The 24,409-nt window shown below is 37.2% G+C and overlaps 1 protein-coding gene across 2 annotated transcripts; it reads right to left on the reverse strand.

Moving 5' to 3' along the window:
• Positions 1-5,049: 5,049 nt before the first annotated feature.
• Positions 5,050-23,488, reverse strand: LOC139967487 (proton-coupled amino acid transporter 1-like). Of its 2 annotated transcripts, XM_071971361.1 has the most exons (8): positions 23,009-23,476; positions 17,595-17,694; positions 15,358-15,982; positions 13,576-13,673; positions 12,169-12,454; positions 9,156-9,286; positions 7,133-7,238; positions 5,050-6,416 (listed from the first exon to the last, which is right to left on the reverse strand). In XM_071971361.1, exons 1-8 carry the CDS (start codon positions 23,011-23,013, stop codon positions 6,232-6,234), a joined length of 1,536 nt encoding a protein of 511 aa, XP_071827462.1. In that variant the 5' UTR covers positions 23,014-23,476; the 3' UTR covers positions 5,050-6,231. The 2 variants fall into 2 exon arrangements, with proteins under 2 accessions (XP_071827462.1, XP_071827463.1); XM_071971362.1 differs by lacking the exons at positions 5,050-6,416; positions 7,133-7,238 and adding an exon at positions 7,286-8,511 and having other exon boundaries at positions 23,009-23,488.
• Between the last annotated feature and the right edge of the window lie 921 nt (positions 23,489-24,409).

The raw sequence follows: 24,409 nt of genomic DNA on the forward strand, positions 1-24,409 counted from the left end.
TATATTTATATATATATATATATATATATATATATATATATATATATATATATATATATATATATATATATATATATATATATATATATATATATATATATATATATATATATATATATATATATATATATATGTTTGATCTCTTGAGTAAGGCAAAATATGTCACCAAAAACAGAGCTAGTATTGTTCGATACAGGTGACAAACGCCTACAGTGGAATTACGATCTTCCTTACCGGTTTCGAACCTCTGGACATACAATCTTGATTTTCCAACTCATTACGATTTTCATTTATATATATATATATATATATATATATATATATATATATATATATATATATATATATATATATCCTTCACATATTTAATAATATCATATGTAATGTGGATGTTTGTAGTATAAAGTGCATAGCACAGCCATGATGATTGTAAGTTACAGCACGCTATCTCCCAAATAAAAACAAAGTCGTCTTTGCAAATATGTTGTACGTTCATTTTTTTTTCTTCATGAAACTTAAATATCAACTCTTAACACTTCTGTGGAGGTGCAGATCAGAAAAGGACCGAACGCGGCTGCTGTGTTGGGGGAAGGTGAGTGGGGGAGGGGTGGGGAGCTTTATTAGCAATTACACCTATCACTAACTAATTTGGCTCACATTCCTTTTCATCGTCAAATGTGTAAGTCTCATAACACAAAGAAAACGTTAAACATAAACCTTTTTCTTTACGATAGAATTTCTCGTATCGACGCTCACCGACGAAGTCACTCTATAACGGCTCCAATCGACATCCTCATTTAAATAACAAAGGTTTCTCTGGTTTACTGCAGGAATTTTAAGGAGTATATTTGTGTCAACAGCAGTGCTTCATAGATCAGGTATTTCTGGCATCTTCAAGGTCCATTGAAGACTTATCGTCAGTTTGTGATCATTGTAGGGCCTACAACACGTTGAACGCAGTGAATGTTATGATACCAACGAGTAAGAAGTGTCCAGTGTTGCTCCAATATAAATAGTCAAGTAATAGCATATAACTTTATTCAGGACATGTGACTATAGTTTGATGTGGAGGCAAGCCACAAAGTTTAAATTCAATTTTTCTGACAAAACAGATTCTCTGTACATTCCCTGACGAAAAGTCCAGTAAATTATACTGTTTTTTTTTCAATCAAAAGGGCCTTTAGTTTCCCTTCCGCCCCCCCCCCCAATTATTCAACAACAACTTTTAAACCACATTGTTAATACATTTTCTCAACAAATGGGCACTGCTCAATTAAAAGAGGGTACTTTTTAATAACAAAATCTGTACTGTTTTGTTGGAAACAATAAAATGAAGACGAAATATTTTTACTCACCAGTTCATCTAGCACAGCAATGATAAAACTCCGATCCGCTCCGTCGGTACGTTGCGAATAATAGAAAATACAGGATCCATCCATAGTACGATTAAAAGTATCTTGAGATCCTTCACAAAATAAGAAAAGTTTAGATCGTCCGAAATAAAGTGTGGGCGGTTCCAATACGAAGTCTTCCAAAAATATAAACCGATAGCGGTCGGTTTTAAAGCTTATGTGAAAGTAGTTCAAGCTTGTTTCTGGTCAAAGTTCAATTAGAATCATAGGGTTCAAACCTGGTATCCCACATCCAGAAAACCCTGCCTGAGATGTGGTATAGTCCGATCGGTGCCTTCCAATCATAGGGTCCCCGGTTCGAGTCACTCCAAGATTATTGTATTTCGTCCAGTTACAGAGTTGTTGACAATTCATAATCATTGACGAAAAATATGATTTTAAGAGATGACTTCGGTCAGATTGCGGCTTTGATAAACCAATGATGGCTTCTTCGCGAGTTCCAGATTGTCGATGGTCACTGATGTTTGAAAATAAACTTTGAAACAGACCAGTGGCGGAGCGTCCATAGAAACTTTGAAACAGACCAGTGGCGGAGCGTCCATAGAGTCAGGGGGCGGATGCCCCCCCCCCCCGACGGACTCAAATGGACTGCTGGCGCCCTTTTCAGCTATTTACCACTTTTTACTTATTCGCGATTATTGACTTTTTTATTGCGCTCTAATCTACCTATTGACATTTGTCACATGATTTTGTTGGCGATGACACCTATTTATTCTTCGTTTATCTGCAAATTAGCAAGGCCCGGAAAGGGTCATTTCCGGCGATCTAGGGAGTATCTTTACTCAAAAAATTTATGTACGCTCCGCGCCAACCTGTGGTGGCGCTCCGCTTAGATAAAGTCGAAAGCGCCCATACAGACCATTCTCGCCCCTCTGACCAATACCCCTAGCTCCGCCACTGGCTCCCAATCATTCTTTCCCGTCAATCCGTTTAGTATTCCCCCCCCCCCTCCCTCCCCAACCGAACCTCGTTTGTTAAAGGAATATCTAATGATCATATAGACACACACTTATTCTAATGTTAAATCAGCAAAGAGCAAGCAATAATGATCTTATCACTAAGATTTTTTTTCATTTCTTAGTTACACCATCATTTAACTTCCCACTCAATCCTACACTCCCTGATACCCTTCCATCCCAATGAAGGAAACTTCATCGTTACACGCAGCACGCAACGATCTTTGTTTTACTTAATTGATCCTTACTGAGTCTCTCAACTTAAAAGCTTTTTTTTCCAAATAGATTAATGAAATTTACACAGTTTTAAGTAATAAATTAGAAGCATCTCTTTGTTGAAACATTGAATTATCGGCCTAGTCTTCCGATAAGCGTAACTCGGGGTTGAAAGAAATCGGTGAGAGCTAGCAGGCAGTAATGATATTAACTTACATATATATATTTTCAAATCTCATTTAGGACGAATTATTAGGTCCCCCTGGTAACATAATTCACCCCCCCCCCCTATTCTCCCCTACCTTTCTTAAACACTCACCGCTTCTCTTACAGCTAATATATGAGATATCCTCGTAAAGCGTGATGATCTAGGTCCCTCATTTATCTAATGCATGGGAGGAACTCGAAACTTTCTTCCTTATCCGCATATTCCAAGCTTTCTCCAAGAAAAGAGTTACAGTACGTATTACCCAGATGCTATGTAAATAATTAAAAATAGCCTCCCTCCTCATAAAACGTGATGATCTATGTCCCTCATTAATCTAAAGCATGGATGAACTCTCAACTTAAAGCATATTCCAAAGTTTTTTCCACAAAAGAGCCACAGAACCTACCACACACAAATTATGTAAATGTCACTGAACGGCATCCGTAGTGACATCGTTTTTTGGTCCACATTTGAGTTTCCATCATATCTTTAATCTGCTTTTCATACATATCTTTTATTGTGATTGTTAAAATGACCACATCTAAGGACTTTTGAGTCGTTTTTCTGTATCTAGTGGAATTGTCTCGCTGAGATATAAAAGGATGAATTTTCCGTACGTTTTCGCGGTAGGCCCCTCTGTTCAAGGTCAATGCACGACTATAACATTAGGTCCACTAAGTGCGGATATTGGTCTCCATTTGCTACTATTACAGTAAACCCAACCGAGCAACGTATCTACGGTGTCTCTTAAAAGACATCATTATTAACAAAGTCGAAAAGAATTTTTAGTCTCTTTGGTGTCATTTGAAAAGTATTTCTGATTACATTACGTACAGATTTGCCCTCTCTCCTTTTCTATGAGAAAGGTACATATGGGAAACATAACAATGACCGTGATAAAATCAATTTCAAGATTACTAGCGATCAAATCGCTCAATTTGTTTCAAAAAATGGTTGAAAAGTGACATGAATTCCTCCTCATTCATTCATTTTATTTGAGCATGTTGATCGCTTGCGATAACATGTCATTACGAATCATTGCAGACGCTCACCCAAACCGTTAAAATATACCGCCACTCCCCCTCCCCCCTTCTCTTCCTACACTGCGCTCCCAACAGTGGCGGAGCGTCCATACAGTCAGGGGGCGGATGCCCCCCCCCCCCGACGGACTCAAATGGACTGCTGGCACCCTTTCCAGCTATTTACCACTTTTTAACGATTATTGACTTTCTTTATTGCGCTCTAATCTACCTATTGACATTTTTCACATTTTGTTGGCTAATGACACCTATTTATTCTTCGTTTATCTGCAAATTAGCAAGGCCTGGTGAGGGTCATTTCCGTCGATCTAGGGAGTATCTTTACTCACAAAATGTCTGTACGTTCCGCGCCAACCTGTGGTGGCGCTCCGCTTAGATAAAGTCGAAAGCGCCCACACAGACCATTCTCGCATCATCTGACCAAAAATAAAAAATACTCACTGTACCGAAAATCTCCAGATTAAATGTATCTTAAAAATAGTTACCCGACAGAGCTCAAAACTGAGCAAATTAGCTTCTTATAGGAGAATCATCATGGTATTTTTTCCCCTTTTCCTTTCCATGAAAGATTGAAAAGTTACTAATTATTTTGACAAAGTCACATCTCCATTCCAGCACATCCAACCTGAATGTAAGTTATTGAAATAATAATAAGATTTATTTTCAGTTTTTTTAAATTGAAAGCTCCGTTTTCTACCCCAGGTGTAGGAGGCATTGCAGGTAAAGGTTATATCAATTCACCTCACTGCCACATTTTCTTTTTACCTTACAACCACCGTCAAATCATATCATCAGTTTAAGCAGACCCTATCAGTACATCTTGATGCCACAGACAAATCTACTCAGCTGGCTAATATATTCCTGCTTCCTCGGGATGTGATCATCGATATCAAGAAGCACCAAACACCGAGAATGCTATTGTTACAGACGCTGACCGAACATTCACTGATATCTTTCCACAAACATCACAAAATTTGGCAAATGCCCTGACAGAGCAAGGAAGTTCAGAATATATGAGAGATTTAGAAGAAATAATCCAGTATTTTGAGCAACAAATTTAGATTTAAAGATTATAAATTTATGCTGAAAATCTTCTAAGTTTGTATTTAGGAAAGCTTTGTATATATGCCAGCATCCTATTATTGTAAATGCACCTATTGAAGAATGCCCTGTGTGCATTCTCTCTTTTTCTACGCAAAGACCAAAAGAAAAACACATTTTAAGGAATGTGACCTCTTGTATATTTATTCTCACCATATATTTATATTTTACATCTTCATAAAGTAAAACAACGTAAATGTGTAAAATATTAATATTTACAACTTTGCACCCGTTTTTGTATTTAGCCATGTTATAACCTACAACGCAAGATATGAAGTACACTCTTAATAAGCTGCAATATTTCTGTGAAATATCAGAAAAAAAGTTACATTAATTGGAACTTTATGGAAAAGAATGTATGTTAAAAGTCTTCAGTATTCCCCTTAAAATATGCTTGAAAGTCAAGATATAATCACTCTTGCTCTTCAACAGTTATTTGCCACCCTCCAACAATATTCCTTGTTCAGTCATTACAATTTGTCAAATCTAACAAATTCATCCTCTTTATGGATAAACGGTTGAGAGGAAAGTACTTGTAAAATTTATTTTGACATTTTCATTCACAGGTTAACTTTTTTGACATTGTTTCTACTAAAATTTTGAAAAGCTTGAAGCTAAACATTTTTGTTGCCAATACTATGGCATTCTTTAAGCTAAAATGTTGACATTCTTTAAGCTAAAATTTGGTAAAGATAATGACAACCTGAAAGCCTGGGATAGAATTTCAATAAAAATAAAACTAGAAGCAAGATGCAAAAGTCTCCCTGCACTATACTACCAGTAAAACCAGAAAAAGGAAAAAAAGAAGATGAAAATATCATTATTATAAAAGTGATAAAAAAATATTATTAGTACAATTTCAGTTTTATTGTTAGCAGAAGATGTGCTATTTTTTATTATTTTCCATTCAAGTCCAACATGATAGCCGCTCCTCTGTATAAATTTTTGGATGATTTGTAAATAACTAACCATAACATTACAGTTTAGCTAATGAAATGAGATGCATACATCTGACTTTCATCATTTGCATATACAGTGCAGCATATGTTACTCATGACACAACATACATTAAAAAACGTAATGTTACTCATGACGTACATAATAATACGCAACATACGATACAGCACATGAAACAACTGCAATGTGACGTTCAACTTTTGTCCAAGATGTCTGGCGGAGTAAACGATCTTTGATAATCTTTGGTAACTGTGACCGTCAGGCTCAAATATACCCTGCTGCCCGGAAATGAACCAGTAGTTTACATCGTAAAGAATTTGACAAAAGAGAAACAACTATATTCAATTTGGGCCTTGTAGATTTTCAATAATTTGCCTTACAGAGAAATAAACTCCTGTCACCATGCCAACCAGACCGATCGAAATGAGCAGAACGTCTTTCATGATGACTAATGTAGATCGACCTCCGAGACGAATGTGGATAAGGCACGGGATAACGTAGGCCAGCATAGTACTTCCCACTGCACCTGTAGCAAACGAGAAAGGTGAGGAAGTTATAAACTATTGTTGGGAGCTTTCCTGGATGAGGAAATCACACTCATTATTTCATGTATACAGATCATGTTGATTTCAGTGAAAATTAATCAGAAAGCACATAAAAAAAGAGGACCTCATTTCCTACTGCTATTATAATATGCAGAAACCTGTTACTTTAGATATTAGAATAGCTATCACAAAACAAGATAACTATTTTTAAAGGTTAATTCCTTCCACCTTGCTTTTCAGCTAATTTGTTTATCAAATACAATGAGAGAGTCCTTTTGACTTTATTGCTCATCATTCAAAGCTACAATACATCATCTGTACAGTACTATCCAACATTTGAACTATTCTTGAGGGTGTAACAAACTGACTTGTTTTAAACAAACGGTTGCTGGAGATCTGAGCATGTCTGTACGAGAAATAAAGTTTTGAACCATTCCTCCTTTGGTCACTAAATAACCTAATTTGACCTTTGGCCTCCTACACTCAAGTCTGGGATTTGGAAGTAATGGTACTAAAGATCTAACAGACGATGGGGCTTTATTTTCTTTGGATCCAGCCGTACAGCTCTAACCGATCGCTTAACACATTCCTAATTCTCAGTGCTTGAACTAGTTAACTACCTTTGCTTCGTAATATCACGACCCTAATTGTATCAAACTTTCACCAAAAGATTTCAAGAATATGAGAAAATACTCACCAACTAAAGCACTAAAATATGCATAGCTATCCTTCAAGAAATAGGCTAAACCAAACTGTATTACGACTATCACTGCACGGACCAAGCCCCGTTTGTAGAAAGGAACCTTGATAGAGAAATGAAAAAGAAAATTCATGAATGTAGATTGGGAATGGAAGGAGGATGGAACTAATGAAGACCACTAAACTACAAATTTAACTTGTGATTTGCATCAAACAATAGAATGCTATTGTTTGCATCAAACAATAGAATGCTATTGTTCGTAGCCACTATGGTGTAACGAAAGTTCATAATTGATGTAATAAAGTGATTCGTTTATTGCTTTCAGAACACTTCTTTGCTTAACGGCTGATGGAGGACAATGAAAAATAAATGGAACGTAACTGAACACACCATTATTTGTAATTCAACAAATCATTGCTTTACCAAGACACCAATGATGGAAACGTTAACTTCACCTAGACACATTTTTAACGAAACTTTGAAAGCATGAGACTATCCATTTTCTGTGTTATAAAGCTGACAATCTAGTTTGAAAGCGACTGTTTCAAGCAAAGAGAAGTATTGCTTATTGTGCATTGAATGCCTCTTTTTCAACTTATCGCATAACGTATTAGATTGCATAAAGCTCTGTTAAAATTATGAATAATACTTAAAATATTCCAGGGATGTAAGAGCAGCCAAAAAAAAAAACGGAAAACTATTCGGAGAAACCAGGGGAATGCCGTCCTAACACATCCTACTCCTAGCTCTGAATACTTACGCACTATCGTTATGTTAGGCTAGCTCAAAAGTATTAGCCCTAATACATCCTACCCTAGTTCTGACTTCTCACACACTATCGTTATGTTAGGCTAGCTCCAAGTAACGAATACATCACAGCGAAATCCGGAATAAAAAACAGTTTCACATTTGAAAGCGATCACGAATATCGACTATCATATGCGTATCCTGTAGATTTAGCCGCTCACAAATATCACAAGCGTTAATTCCGAAACTTATGTCGAACACCAGCAGTTACGAATCAACATGAATTAGGCAAGGTTTTTCAACGACAGAAATGAGCTATGGCGATTTGAAGTTCGCACGTACGCAACGATGTTCAGATGGCACACACAATGTTGTACAATGCAATGCGATGTGTAACAGGAAATGGTATTTTGGTTGATCGATGAGTGAAAATTGAAGTTAGCTTGCTGCAACGGGCCAGGCATTTTTGCCGCTTTGTGTCTTTGATATTTGTACAATTTTGTGGAACTTTATTGGAATTTATAAAAAAAACGGATTTCCGTAAAAATACGGAAGACTTACATCCCTGTTAAAAAAAAAACGGATTTCCGTAAAAATACGGAAGACTTACATCCCTGATTATTCTTAATCTGCAAAAACAATAAAAGAAAAATTTGAAGGGGGAAGGGGGTTCATCTATTCTTTAAAAATATTGGAGTATGTAATTATAAAGTTTCACATCATGAAAACATAAAAAAAAAGAGGTTAGAACATCTCTGCAATTTTCTTAAGTATACAGCACTTTACACTAGATGTCAAAGTGTAAGCTAGTGTTTTGCCTGTTGCCAGTGCAATTTTGCGTATTATGGGATCTAGATTTTCATCCCTCCGAACTCCCCGACATCGAGGGTAATTAACAGTCAATTAAATTGACAAGAGGATCATTCACAAAGTGGCTCGCAAATGCAGTCTCAGATTTAAGCATCCAAAAAAATATCTAGTGGTGCACAAATACTAACAGACACTTTTAAAGAGAAAAAAATTTAGTCCTGTCTTTTATTGCCGTACTGTACCTCTCCCCCCTCTGCCCCCTGCCCCCCTCTTGGATGTCCTCACCAGACTCTCCCTTCACCACTCGGTTCTTTACACACTGTACACAAAGATATCAAATCCTAATATTATAACGCATACAGTTAATTTTTCATGGCTGCAGTTTTTGGTTTTCTGTTCTGCTCTCTGGCCCATATAGATTAGTCTTTCTTTTCGAATGGAATTGTTCTGCACAAACACTGACCTTTTGAGTTGGTTGTCTGGTGACTACCTCTTCACTCTGTACGGATTCGTTCGGTATACCACTTGATAGCAAGGGTTCCCTCGATTCTCCGTTGGGTATGCTTGTGTCAGCTTGTTCATCCTCATGAATTGCTGTTGGATGGACATTGAGGTAAACGAGAAGGGTAAGTCTTCTAAAGTTCTGGACGGATAGACATTTGGTTGAACAAATGTTCACTTATATATAAACATACTATATACTGTGAAAGTATGTTAATTTACACTTGTATATTAAGTAACTATTAGTTCTAAATGTTAAAATGAATGATATGAAAGCAGGGACGTAGCCAGGTGTCGATTTTTTTTTTTTAACTGTCGTTTTTGTAGCATGGTATTTTGTCAGTGCTCTTTTGATCTTGAATACTCGTCAGCTCCGTTAACTCGATTGTAATCGTAGAAACATTCACGCCTACTGATTCAACTACTTACTTAATTTGGCAGATGCAATTAGCTAAATTTAGCTTATAGCCAATTACAAGCCTACAGTTGGCCACTGCGTAATAAAATACATATTGCCTACCTAACCGCACTCTATGGAATGTCACGAACTGTATGCACAACAACGTCGACAACTTTCGTTCAATGAGTCGTCCTAAGTTGTTGCACCAACAGCATGTTATGAAGCTAAGCTAGCAATCGTACGTGATACGCACTTCCTATAAATAATTATTACACTGCTAATACACTGTGATAACATTATTTGTTTTTGGGCCACTGCATATCTGGCTGTATTACAAAATATGAAAGTTTATATTGTCCATCAGTTAAGTTCGTCAAATGTATTAAAGTCCAGACATTGGACAATAAACAAGAATCATCCTACTGGAAAACTTGTAAAAGAGCACTATGTTTGTCTTTCTCATATATTATGTAAAAGAACATGTAAAAGAATTTAAACAGGAAACAAAGTCTGCTGATAATGATATCATATGATCAGGGCGTAACCAGTATGTAGCACGATAGTTTCATTCAACACTCTACCCGCCGAAAAAGACTATAGGATCCGATCTTGTCAGTTTTTTAACATGTAGTTAAGAACCCGTTTACGCAGATAATATTTCAGTTGAGAAAACACTTGAGAAATTTGCATCAGATGGCAATCGTCGGATAGCTCTGGCCTTCTCTTATTAGGCTAACTTAAACATTTACTAGCTATACAGTTGTATCAAAGACATTTCTGGACTATCTTTGTATCTACAAGTATCAGAAGTTGAAAAGTAAGACTACTCTGTACATGTACCTTCAAGGGCGGCGGAACCGGGGGGCACAGGGGGCAAGTGCCACCCCCCCACTTTTCCTCAGGTTAAAAATGTGCCCTTTTCTACATAAAACTTGTACTCTTGATCACCTTATCAGGTCAGCGATATTTCAGTAAGAGATCTAATCCTAATTTAGAACTATCAGGGGCGTAGCCAGTATGTAGCACTGTAGGCCCGGGCCTACACTTTTTTTGGCCAAGTTATCTTTTTTATTAAAACACCCATAATTCAAATCCATAAGCTTGCTGGACGAGTTTAAGAGCCTAGACAGGAAAAACTATTGAAATGAACGTAGCAAGATTATGGCTAAATTAGGTGACCTTTTCTTCTGTCATCTAGGCTGTCATTCATATCGCGTGCCGTTTCATTCAATACTCTACCCGCCGAAAAAGACTACGATAAGATCTTGTCAGTTTTTTAACATCTACTTAAGAACCCGTTTACGCAGATAAAATTTCAGTTGAGAACATTCCAGTCAAGTAAGCCTATCGTTGATTAACAGACTTTATATGTATAGAGCTGCAGCACTTTGTTGCTTGTTGTTGTCACGATCGGCGTTCCAAGTTCCAAAACAGCCTTTCGATAAACATTTACTAGCTACAGTTGTATCAAAGACAATTACTGACTATGGTTGTATCAAAGACATTTCTGGCCTATCTTTGTATCTACAAGTATCAGAAGTTGAAAAGTAAGACGTTGATGGAGTGATGTGTATACGCAAATAAGATAATACAATAAGATTTATAAAGGGTACTAATTATCAGGCTGCATCAGTCCAATCGAATTTCTGCAAAGTGCTCTTTGACATCGGTGCCCCCCCCCCCCAGATTAAAAGTGCTTCCGCCACCCTTGTGTACCTTCCTAATTTTAATACATTATGTATTATTGAATTACGTACTATTTTAACTTGCTTGTTTTTTGGGTTTAAAAGTGATATTGAATGAGGTGTCTCAAGTTAGCAAGAGGCCAGGGAACCAGAATGAACATTCGGGAACATTTTACAAACCCCCCATCTAGGGGGTTTGTAAAACCAAAAATTTTCTTGTACGCTCCGCGGCAACCGATGGTGGCGCTCTGCTCAGATAGTCATGCCTACAACTTTGAAAATCCATATCAATCGCAAAAAGTGCTCCCCCCCCTTTCAAATTCCTGGCTACATCGCTGTATGAAAGTGTTAAGTTTAAATCATTTTTTGGGCTTTAAAAAATGAAATGATTTTCCAGAAGGCAAATGTCAACCTCTGTTAGATTCTGTTTATAAAGTTGCCAACGATTTACAGGAATACCAAACTTGAAAAGATAATGTAAACAGCTTGGGTTCATCAATTAATGTGACTGGACAAGTAAGTCTAACACACAGATCATTATTCAGCTACTCACATTTAGCAACAAAACTTAATAGAAAATAACATGTTTCCATTCCAGAGATATGTTAAATCTGAATATCTTGAAAACTGTTATAGCTATAGAAGCACTAATAGCACTTCAACTTTTGTTGTTGTTTTTGTTGTTGAAATATCAAGACATAAATTCTGCTTCAAGGGATCATAGATGATGACTCCAGAGTGTGAAAGTGCTTTTGCTGTAAAGTTTATTATGAGGAGCAAATATTTGCTTATAAATACCAACAATTCTAACACATACAAAGGCTAAACACAGAATTTCAGCCTCTACAGATTCCAGCAATCTCAAAACACAGAGAAGTTCAGTAACTTACACTTGCCAAAGATGATACCCTCCACAATTTCCACTGCCACAAAGTTTTGAAGTGGATATGTGAACAGCACCCCTATGCAGATGGTTGCATTAATCATTAAGATCACGATGGGATTGGTGTGGCCGGCTAAACTCCATATAAGGACCTGTCCGACGTTATTTCCGTACTTCAGGTACCCTATGACACCCATGAAACAATAGATACCAGTAAACAGTAAAAGGGCACCGTACAGCAGGACAGGGTAAAGACTTCGGTTCCCCTCCATGCTGGTCTCGATGGGGATAATCTGTAAGAAAAGCAAAGATAACATAAATACAAACTTAAATACCAGAAGATACAGTCGGCTCATCAACAAACCATAACACTTTGTATTTGTGTTGCATTTGTATTGTATTTGTATTGTATTTTTATGTTGTATTTGGTTGTTGCATGTACCACAAAAGAGAAGCACAACAAATGCTCAGAGTTTTAAATTTACAATGATTTCAGGGTTTCTTCTTAAAAGTTACATCCGTGGCGGATTCTTTATTGATGTTACGATCAACAGTTTTAATAGTTAGTTTGTGTTACATACTTCATTTTGTACAGTAAGCATGTTACAATATTACTAATGGCTGCACTCAGTGTCATTTCAATTTTGTTCAGAAGGAGAAGTTTACAAGGAAAAGTAATGCTTGAACTTCATACAAGAGTCAGGCAGCAGAATACAATGAGATGAACTGTGTACCAAGGAGTGTAGAGCTGTAAAGAAGTGGTACGCGACCTTTTGCCAGTGACTTTAGAAAGTTAACTTTGCATGTGAAATGCGACTTGTCTTGATCGACTGACAAAATTAAAACGAATAAACAATAGTTTTGTTATTTTATATTGGTATTATAGTTCTTTTATATTAGTATGATGTATTTTGTGGATAAACATGTGTTTCATTTACCATAGTATTTGGTTATAAAGATTTCTTTCATGAAAGTTCACAGCATGTTTACAGAAGTTTTTGAGGATTTTCCTGAGAAGTTCTCCTGCCCCCCCCTCCCCCACCCCCACCAACATATATTTCCATGACCCACGTTTTGGTCACAGCTCAGAGTTTATGGACCACTGGTGTAAAGCATTCATTACATCAAGTGACTTTACTAATTTCATTTGAAATTAAACCTAGGATTAAAGTACCTGAAATATAAAAATTCACCTGGACTAGAGCATATTTTAAAAATAGTTGGAAGTTTTCCCTCAGAGAACGAATTTTTGTTGTTGTTGTGGAACTACATGAAAACAAAATCTTTAAAGACATTTCTGCAAGTGGCACTAAGTTGATCTTAATCCAGTGAGTTGTTTACCACAAGGAGCTCTGTCCTACTGCAGTCCATAAAACAAAACAGTCACGTCTCCTTTACGCCATAAAGAACTTACGGTTCCTATTCCTTCATACGCCGATGTCACTTGGCCAAAAAATATGGGAAAGCCAGAGAAGTTGGCAGTCCATGTGACATCATTATTTATTTTAAAATCTGTAGAAGAGAAAGATGAGCAGACAATTAAAAGCAGTTCTTGTTCGCATTAAACTTAGCGGTAGCCTTAATAACCAGAGTAAGAAGGGTAGTTCTGTACATGTCTAGAGGAAGCTTAAATTCCTCGGAAGCAATCAGTACTGACAATTATTAAATCAACTAAAGTGAATCCGGTACAGTAATGAAAGCCAATCAGGCAAAAAAGATTAAAAAAACATTTATTACTATATTCCTCAGAGTAACGACAACATGATTGACTGACATGTAAATGGCTGCAACTTTTTCCAGTGCTATCTGAATAATTTATGCTAATGGTTAATTGTAAAGACTGTTTGAGCATGAATACACAAACTCTAATGATATAAGAGAACTTTTGAGATAAATTTGTTCTGTCTATACAATTTCATCTTTCAACATATCTTCTGTTTTGACCACGTTTGACCCCAAACGGTCTTTTGACTCTATAAATTAATTACAAATTTTATGACCAATCATCTGCTGTTTGGTCAAAATCAAATGTAAACCCTAGGAGTAGCCTTTTTGTGAGAGTGGCTCTCTGACCTCTTTTGAACCCAAATGACTTTTGACCTCAAAGGTACAAGTATTAGTACATATTATCTGCCGATCAGTATGGTTAAGTTTGATCAAAATCAAACACATAGCCTGGGAGAAGTAAGCTTTTACATTTTTTGCTGTTTTGACCACTTTTGACATCATATGACCTTTACAAACTTTATGACCCATCATCTACTGACCACAATGACCAAGTTTGGTGATAATCGAAACATAAACGTTCACAGTGAGTGCATTCTCTTTTTGCTCATTCATTCTGAAATGAACATTATATCTTAATAGTTACTGTGTCGTAGTGGTTAGCGCCCTGGAACTGAAAGATTCACACAAACCCCTTAGAATGAGTTCAAGCCCCTGCTAGGGACAGAATTTGAACTTTCTCCACTTTTCCTCCTTCCAATTGTGAGGTTGAAGTATAAGAGACATGCATTTACTGTGGTGCAGTTCTCTCGAACCCAGAGTCAGATAAACACCTTGACATGAGTTCAAGCCCATGCCAGAGACGGCATTTCGATTTTCTGCTCTTTTCCTTCTTCCGTTCTGAGGTTGAAATATTAGAATCGAGCATTATTTCTCAACAGTTGGTGTGGCGCAGTGGTTAGTGCGCTGAAGCTAAGAGTGTCAGACAAACACCTTGTCATAAGTTCAATCCCCAGCCAGAGCTGTTTATTCATTGGGAACCAAAATGGTGTTTTTACTTCCTCCAGTAAGACACCAAAAATTCAAAACAAGTATTAAAAAAAGATCTATTATATTTTGTCCATTTAGAACCAGCCAGAGAAATGTTTTTAGTACTACCAAAGCATTTCTTAGTAAATGCTAAGTGCTGCTAGAGAAGGATAACATTTTGCTTCAAAGAGGTTTTAACTGGTTAATGGATACTTGAACATAGCTTATTCTATTTTATGCCAAATCAGTTCATTGACAGGACTTTTCTTAGCCCCTCCCGGCCTCCCCCCCCCCTTTTTGAGTTACCTTGCTAACACGCTCGGACGTTGCATAGCTATATACATGCAGTGTTGCCTTCGGTAAGGAATCAAAAAGCGTCACCATCTTTGATGCGTTAGTTAATTTGTAATTTAACCCACGAGTAGCTGTGACATAGACTCACCAGTGAAAATGATGACTGTAATTGTGATAAACCCAACGAGTACAGAAAAGTTGGCAAGGGCACTGAAGGGGCCCATATCTCGAATTCGCTTCAACATCGCTAAAGCCATGAAACATGGGAATGGAATGAGGAGAAGTAGATGGTAATCAACCACATGTTTTTCAGCATCCTTATCTAAGTTTGAACCCATTGTTAAATATTGCCACCAGGACCTATCCAGACCATCCGTCAACACCGAGCTCTGGAGACCGCCGCCTTCGACCATCGCGGTCGGCGTTACTATATCATGCTTCGTTCTGTTGTACACAAACGTATCGATGGACTCTTCCAAGGTATCCGCAATGAAGATGAAATAGCTGACGCAGAATCCGAACTGAGTCACAAACAGACCGACTGTGGTCAGGATAGACCCTAGCCGTCCTAGGACTGCCCTCGCTACTTCTCCATAAGATATCGTCCTCTCCAGTTCGCTCTCGGATATGGATCGCAATCTAGAAGACACGTAACCGGTCAGAGAGCTGGGATTGGTGACGATACGTGCTACTACTTCTCTCTTGCATTTAACGATCATGTTACAACAGTGGGCGGTGGCTAACACGATAAACGCGATGCCTATGAGTCCCAGCTGTGCACAGAAGAATGAGATAATTGAATCAAATCCTTTTCATTTCAAGTCAAGACAAGAATATTGGATCAAAGCTATTAAAAGACACAAGTTGTGAATAGACCCTGTTAGCTTAGCCTACAACACTTTCAAATTAAACATACTGTAGCCATAAACCTAGCAAGATTTTCTGGCCAAAGAAAAAGAACGGAAAACCATGTCAATGTCAACAAGTGAACAGGATAAATATTTATAGCATTATGAAGAAAAGATATATGCATAAACGTTATCCAATATAAAAACACAAGCCAGACTAGATCTGTTGGCAATTTTCCATTAATCTAAGAAATACAGTATAGGTTTCTTTCAAAGAAGTTCAAGGGTTTCAAAGGCAACTTGATTTGTCGGCTAATGCATACATACTACTAGCTACAGTACACATTTACATGTGTGAAATGCAAACAATTTCTGGTTTTACTTTCCCCAAATCATCAACAAAATCGTTACAAAATACAATCAGCCTAAAGCTGATGTATTGATAATTACTTTCAGTGGAATGAGTAACAGAGAACGGACTTGAAAGATGGAAATTATTTTGGAAGTGTAAAGAACATCTTGACAACCAAGAGGACAAACAAGAGAGTAGAAACAAGCCGACTGTTCAATCTTTATTTTATATGTGATGTGTAATCAGGCCAGCAAAGCTGGAGATAAGGGTGGGGGGGGGGGGCTACAGCCACGAGCCCTGGGGTCAATTAGGAGTCACCATAACCTCATCTCCTAATACACTTAAGAAGCTATAAGAGGACTTCAGAAGGGTGGGCCTATTTTCAGGCTCTTTACAACACTGTACCTGATTTTTGTTCAATTCATATGCTACACGTTGTAGTATAATATATTGAAGCCATAGAAGGATAGCAATGAACTCACTGACCAAATACATGAGTTCGCTGCTTAATGTTCTGACCAGAATGCAAAAGTTGCACTGTGGTTTCAATGATGTCACATGAACACTTTTCTATTTGAATCTGACGTAATGCAGAGTGAGGGTGTACAACATACTTGATCTCAGTAATACAGTGAAAAGCAGTGTGATCTGACAAACAATATATTCACAATGGCACAGGCCATCCTGAAAAGAACATTGACCTCAACAGCAGGCTTCTTGTACTGAATGTAAAGCATCAACAAACTGTACTAAATATGACATCTGTCATTGTTGAAATATTGTGTAAAACATGGTTTTTACAATTTGACCCCGGATGACCCCGAATGACCTTTGACCTCCACCAAAAGCTATAGGCTAGTTGTAATTAATTTGCTTCATATACATATTAAATATGAGATCTGCCCAAGCTTACCTTCTTGCGATATCATGTTTACACGGTTTTCACAATTTGACCCCTGGTGACCCTAAATGACCTTTACAACAAACAATAAGCTTCTTGTTCTCAATGTGGTACTTCTACACACTAAATAATCTTCTTCAGATATCCTGTTTACAAGGTTACCATTATCATCAAAACCAAATATGCAGATTATTGCATTGTTACTTTCCCTTTCTCTTCCTTATCAATCTTTTCCCAAACAATCATAGTAATTACACTAACCTACAGTATATGCTTGTACGTACCAGTAATCCACTCTCTTTAAAGGCAAACGAGACGGTCAGGTAATTTGTGCCAATGAATGCCTTAAAAATATTGGCAAAGTCTTGAGCGATCCTAAGAACCCTATAAAAGAAAGAGAAGAGATATCATCCGATTATTTATCTTGCAAAGTATGAAATGTTAACCATGCAATATGTTACAAAAAGTCATTTCAATTAACATGTACAGTTATGAGATGTCAGTCCATCTTTTGTTTGAAAAACAAATCTCCTGGTTCCTAGCAGTTTCATCCGAGTGTTCTCACATGTTATGGCATAATATACATGTACAGTAGATGCCTTGGCAAACTCTTACTAACATAGCTAACACTATAAGTTAACTTTTTGTCATACTTTCACAACAGTAATTCATGTTACAACTCTTTCAAGGAGTTCCCTTCAAATACCTATATTTGCCAACCAGTATTGTTGTTTGGAAAAAATGTTGATATTGCCATGTTAACTTCATATTTGAAATGTCTGGGCGAGGGTTTCTTGAAACATCAAAATCAGCCGATATTGGGATCCGAGTTATTGGATATCGCTAAAAGCATAACATCTGTGCAACACTAATTGACTCAATGACTTGGTGATATCACTTCTTATTGCCTGCCATTTTGTATCCAAACGGTCAGGGGGTGTTAACAAGTTCCACATCCTGGGAATAAAATGTTACCACCACTGTAAGTTACCAGCATCCCACTGATAGAAAGATACTAGGTAACCAAGTCTTACTGAGTCCTCCAAATAGTAAGACCAGTATCCCTGTAGAGACGTGACACGTAGAGACGTGACAGATTAAAACTTTGGGGTTATTACACAAAAATCCAGTTACATTTTATCTGACTTTTATTTTGTTCTCAAAAGAAAAAATGAAACCCAAAAGTGGAGAAAACCGTCATTCCTCACACCTTGAGAAAATGTATATGAAAATGTTAGGACTGAACCAACATGCTGTAGATTTACGTTCATTGTTACATTCTTTATTTATGTTAGCCCAGGTAGGTTCATATCCGTTTCAACACTATATTTCAATTCCTTGGCAGAAATCCCAGAGTTCCATATATGTATTACAAATTCAATTGTGCACCATTGTTTTACAAATTAATGAGTTATCAGTGTGATATGTACCACCACCATTTAAAAATATATATATAATTTTGATAGTCATGATATAATGACCACTGTACTGGTTATTTTATATAAGGACATTATACTATTTACACAAAAAAAAAACTGTACAGATATTTTTAAAATGTATACATGTGTGTTAATCATTACTGATCAATTATTATATTCCATTGGTTTTTACTATTTAATAATTGCCCAGAAGAGAAAGGATAACATGATATTGGGTTGTTACATCCATACAGCGACTGAAACATACATGTACTACAATACTGTATAATGGAGTTACAGTACATACGGTACAATGATACTGCTAGAAGTGAGAATAAACATGCCTGCAAACAAATACTCAGTGAGTAGAGTAGTCATAGATACTGCGTACTCAGGGAATAACCAAGTGTTCAAATTTTGTGCAGCACTTTTGAAAGCTTTGAACTTTGTCTCATAAAAATACTACAATCTCTGTGTACAAATACTGCCATACATCTCTGCACTTGTGTAGCAATTTGTCCATCTTCTGCATAACATTTTGCGATGCAATACTGGATGAATTATGCACTGCTACTGTACCTCCTGTCAGTTGTAGCATGCACGGTTTGGGTTTAAGAGTAGCTTAAGGGTAGCTTAATTTGGTTTAGAATTTTGAAAGCACAAAAGAAATTATTTGTTAGAATACATATGTAACAGTTACCTCAAGAATGCAAGTCTTGTGCTCTACCAACAGAACTATCTTAGAGATGACCATTTTCTTTCTATGATTCAAGTTTACTAAACGCAGTCATACTGTGAGCCTTGTATTATATACTGGATATTTGTATGGCTAGAGAATTAAAGAGTGTGAAGACTTGCGCAAAAAGAAACGTCTAATGCCGGTAAATTGACCTAGTTTCGAATGAGGTGTAACAGAAGTGTTAAACACCACCATCGATCCCAGAAAATACACACACAGCTTGCTACCGTCGGTAATCAGACACTAGTGTACAGTCATTACATACAGCTGCGGTCAATACCCACAGCACAGTATACAAACGATACAGCGATGGACATCTCAGGTCCAGCTAAAGATAACAATTAAGGTATCACGTTTCATTACTGTCTGCATTTTGTAGCGACACGAACAAAACGTCACTTGCAAGCAACAGAAAGTTAACTTTTTCAGATGGCCACACTCAGTTTGGGGCGAGTCCTCAATGCCTTTAACTACACCATTCAGAAAACCAAAAAAACTATTTCCAAATTGTCCAAAATTACTCTCTGTAATATTAGCCTGTGTAAACATGTCAAAATAACTATTAGTTAGTATCCAACTGTACTTTATATGTAGTGCAGAGGTGTTAAAAGGATTGTCTGGTGGCCCAAAGAAGTTACCTTAAAAAATAGTGAATAATTTTCCAAACATGTTGTCAAAGTATGAGAATGCTAATGTTGCGTTTGACAGAGAAACGATTTTTTAATCGTTATGGATAGACATTTCAAATATGATTTGAACAGTACAATACGTGACGTCAGCTCTGCCATAGCAGATTGCGTCATAACCCACCCTCCGCACAGTACCTATACGGTAATCACAACAAAAACAGCGTGTGTATACAGATAAATTTCTTCCTTAATTTCCGGTGAAATTTCTTAAAAATTAGATATGTTTTCAAAAACTCCTTAAGCCACCATGTACTTGAGCGGTGGTTCCGTGGTCTTTGTGTAACACAAGGTAAATTTTAACAGCAGACTCTGAGTTGTTCAGGCTATACATCGCGCTATCCAGCTCCAATGCGAAAAATGTTCGCATGTAGGCTGTACTCAAACGTTGACAATCGGACAGTTATGCGAAGCCTAAGCTTTTCAGCGCTATATTCTGCTCTGACAACGATTCGATCAATTTCTTCAATAATTTCCAGTGAAATTTCTTATAAATTAGATATGATTTAAAAAACTCCTTAAGCCGCAATATATTTAGTAGATAGGTGGTTTCGTGGTCTTTGTGTAACACAAGATAAGTTTTAACAGCAGGCTCTTCGTTGTTTATACATCGCGGTATCCAGCACCAGCGCGAAGAATGTTCGCGTGTATAGGCTACTCTAACGTTTACAATCGGACAGTTCTGCGATGACATCGATCACGCCAAGTTTCATCTTTCGGTTTAACGAATACTTTATAAGTTTCCTTTTACTGTTAATTTGATCCGTGAATTTTATTTCAGCGAGTTCGAAGAACAGTTAATGAACTGTGGTTTGAATGTGAGTGTACTATGTGTAACGCTATACAAGTACACCAACTGAGCATCGTAGTATATACGTTCGCGAGTATGTACGTTATATATATGAGGCAATTCAATGTGCTTACACGTGAGTTAATTTGCTGCGGAATTGGGAGTGCTAACTTCAAGTCGCCTGTTTTGCCTATCTGCAAGCACTACGTCAAACACCATATTGAAGCGTTCGAACAAACGGTACTTTTGGTGAGAAACTGGTGAATTTGAAAACCAGATTTCTACAAGAAGAAAATGTCGAATGGGGACAATTTTTACATGGTTAGAAAGAGAAAAATAATAACTACAAGGACAATGTATCAAAATCTTCCACCAGACAATTCCTTTAAATAGCTTCCTGTTGAAACATGAAGGCAGTAGCAAAGTAGACAACTAGTTTGCATACATAATGAAAACTGTTTTTCCAGTTAAAACCAGTTTATGGCCACTTTAGCCCAAACTGTGCAGCTTTCATCAGGTCATCAGGTTTTTTCATCAGGCATATTATAAGCATCTTACCTTCTGGCTTAGTATAGTAGCAGTATGGGCTTACTGTAATATTAAGAATTTATCACATCATTGGGGGTTATAGTAAGACATGAGACATGGGAAGACATGCATGCAAGAGTTGTACACTGTTTGAAGGTCTGTGCACTACTGTCTGTATTCAACATGCTTTCATGTAGAACTTTATATAAGCCTACAAAAGTACAGGTCACATTGCAAGTTAAAAATTATTACCAAACACTATAATAGTGTTGACTGAAATACCATACGCCTTTAAGCTAAATTTGTCGTGGAACTTAATCATCGTAAGATTGAGCGTTGCTTCAGTTCTTCCCACTGGTGGCGCCTAAAAGTCTGAAATTGTATTCCACCTATAAAGTGAAGAGCTGATGTGTGCATCTCCACCAGTTGCAGGTGGGTACAGCCAATGACAATCTAGCCCTTCCTCGTTTTTAAATCCTTGTCCAATCAGCACCACGAATCTGTAGATATTTTCTCCATTGTGAGCGGTAGCATAATTTTGTTAGCTAGTTTTGAGCTCATCATGAGGAGACGGAGATTTGCCTCTGACAAGACAAGAACTGAGGGAATCGCCTATTTTCTGTAAGTTGCTTTAAACTGGTATATTTGTTTCATCACACGAATGCTTGGCATGACTTGTAGGTTTAATTGTTTGTTTTAAGAAAGGGTAAATTGAGTATCTTTGGGGTTGCGGAGGATGCTGCTCGTACAAATAAAATACGCTAAGAAAAGTTTCGTTACTCAACGTGTATTTAAGTAACAAGAAGCGCGGGTGTATTTTTAAGTAATATTATTTGTTGAATCTTCTTTAGGTCGCATTTTAAGGTGGACGAACATCACAGATATTTCTTGTAATGTTTTCATAGTCAAGCAAATAACGAGAGAGGGTTAGTGTTAATCTGTGATAATATTATCCTTCATTTGCACATGTATACATTTTATCTACAAATTACTTTATCATTTGTTTTTACTTTGTTTAATGAAAATGTGATCTCCGTTAAAGTCAGTCATTGCCATAATCTGGATCAATTTCACCTGTACCCAGCAAGAAACAGTGATCGAGGTCATTAATATATTAGAGATTCCATTAATCATTCTCTTTTCCGATTATTGTCAACATGTGTTGAAGATTATTACTACGTTCAACAGACCGTAACTTGGGAGAAACTGGTAGATTTTACAATACAATGGCATGCATAGCAAACAAAAAAATGACACAAAGTAAGAAGATTTACTAACCCTACAGAGGGGGCCTTTGGATCTAACTACCTAACATATTGATTGATTTCGTAATGAGTTTAGCCTAGGCTAGTGCAATGGGCCTTGGCTAAAGTTACTGTTGGCTAGGGAGCTAACTTACTGGCCTAGGCTAGGCCTACTTTGTCCTGACTAGGCTACAGGCTACAGTGTGTCCTAAGTTTAAACTAAAGCAAAGGGAAGCAATGCGATTAAACATTGTAAGATTGATAACCAGTTGATTGAAAACTATTATCCTTACGTCATCTTGTTTTCAAACACGTTCCACTCGTTGAAATTGTTAGGCAGTAGATTTGAAGAAGTTAATCATTGAGAATTAGGCTTGTTGTTCATGAGATCGTCAATCTAGTCCCGTGACGTGTATGTCACTGTACTGTAAAGTGGATTTTGCCAGGCGCAAGTAGCGTAAATTCTACACAATACAGGTCCACTACTGTGACTGAAACCCAGGAAGGAAGTGTTCCGAGTTCAATTTATACCGGATCAAGAGTATGGAAGCGTAAAATTTAACTTATAAATAGCTGAACTAACACCGTGCATATAGCTTTTACAATGACAGAAATAACTTCCAGCTCCTTCGGCGAATAGCAAACTGCGCAACCGACAGTCTTTGTTTTTAAACGTTGGAAAATAAACTTGCAATTTACTAACTAGTAATGGTTTGAGTTACTTCTTTAATCGAACAGTTTTGGTTTACTTCCCAAGTTCTCCGAGGCTCACAAGATAACAACTCTTTTGTTTGGTACTCTTTATTACTAACTCAAAGTATCCTGATGAATTATCAAGCAACTTCATATAGACTGTGAATCCAGTGGCGTAGGAAGGTACTTTTTAGTGGGGGGGGGGGGGGCTGAAGACTGATGGCCGGCCTGGGGGAGGGGTCTAAGGGGAGGGGTGTCCCCCTCCCCTTTGGATTTTTTTTTTGCATTTCCAGGTGGCCTCAGATGCAATTTGGTGCAATATAGCACACTTCAACTCCCACTCCATTTTGTAAAGAATTTTGCATTTTCACCTGGCCTTAAATGCAATTTGGTGCTCCAAATGAGATTTTTTTCTCATTTGGAAATGAAAAAGGGGTTTTCTGATTTGCGGAGCGGGGGTGGGGCGGAATGATACTTCCGGCCCCCCCATATTTTTCACTGGGGGGGGGGGCTGGCGCCCCCAGCCCCCCGGTTCCTACGCCCTTGTGTGAATCTATACATATTACAAACTTGGGACACTCCCTCCTCCGCTTTTTAAAAGCGAACCGATGCCTTACTCCAATACACAAATTGGCATTAATTCAAAAGGTTTAATTTTAAGAATAGATTCAAAAAGAAGCATGGCAGAAAATTTTGAAAGAAGTAAACGCTTAAGAGGGTTGTTGAAGTATCCAGATATGCAACCTTTGGTGAGCTCAATACCAAAAATACGAATCCCAACTGTTGATTTAACGTTACAGAAAAACAAAAACAAGCAGACAAAATGCACAACAAAAAAAGGTCAAACAGTAATGAAAAGCTAATGGCATTACGTGACACGAAAATCGTGTTCAGAACAGTAATTTTCAGAAACCCCAGAGAGCAAACACATTCTTATACAAACAAGTTATATTTCCTCTCTTCAATAATTTTGAATGACATATTTTATGTTACATAAAAAC

Source organism: Apostichopus japonicus, chromosome 5, assembly GCF_037975245.1.
Source record: "Apostichopus japonicus isolate 1M-3 chromosome 5, ASM3797524v1, whole genome shotgun sequence".
Classification (NCBI taxonomy): Eukaryota; Metazoa; Echinodermata; class Holothuroidea; order Aspidochirotida; family Stichopodidae; genus Apostichopus; species Apostichopus japonicus.

Coding starts and splice junctions, on each gene's coding strand:
- LOC139967487 (XM_071971361.1), bottom strand. Junction 9,287..12,168: donor GGGTATCATCTTTGGCAAGT/GTAAGTTACTGA, acceptor TCCATCCAACAG/CAATTCATGAGGATGAACAA. Junction 7,239..9,155: donor CCAGACAACCAACTCAAAAG/GTCAGTGTTTGT, acceptor TTCTCTATCAAG/GTTCCTTTCTACAAACGGGG.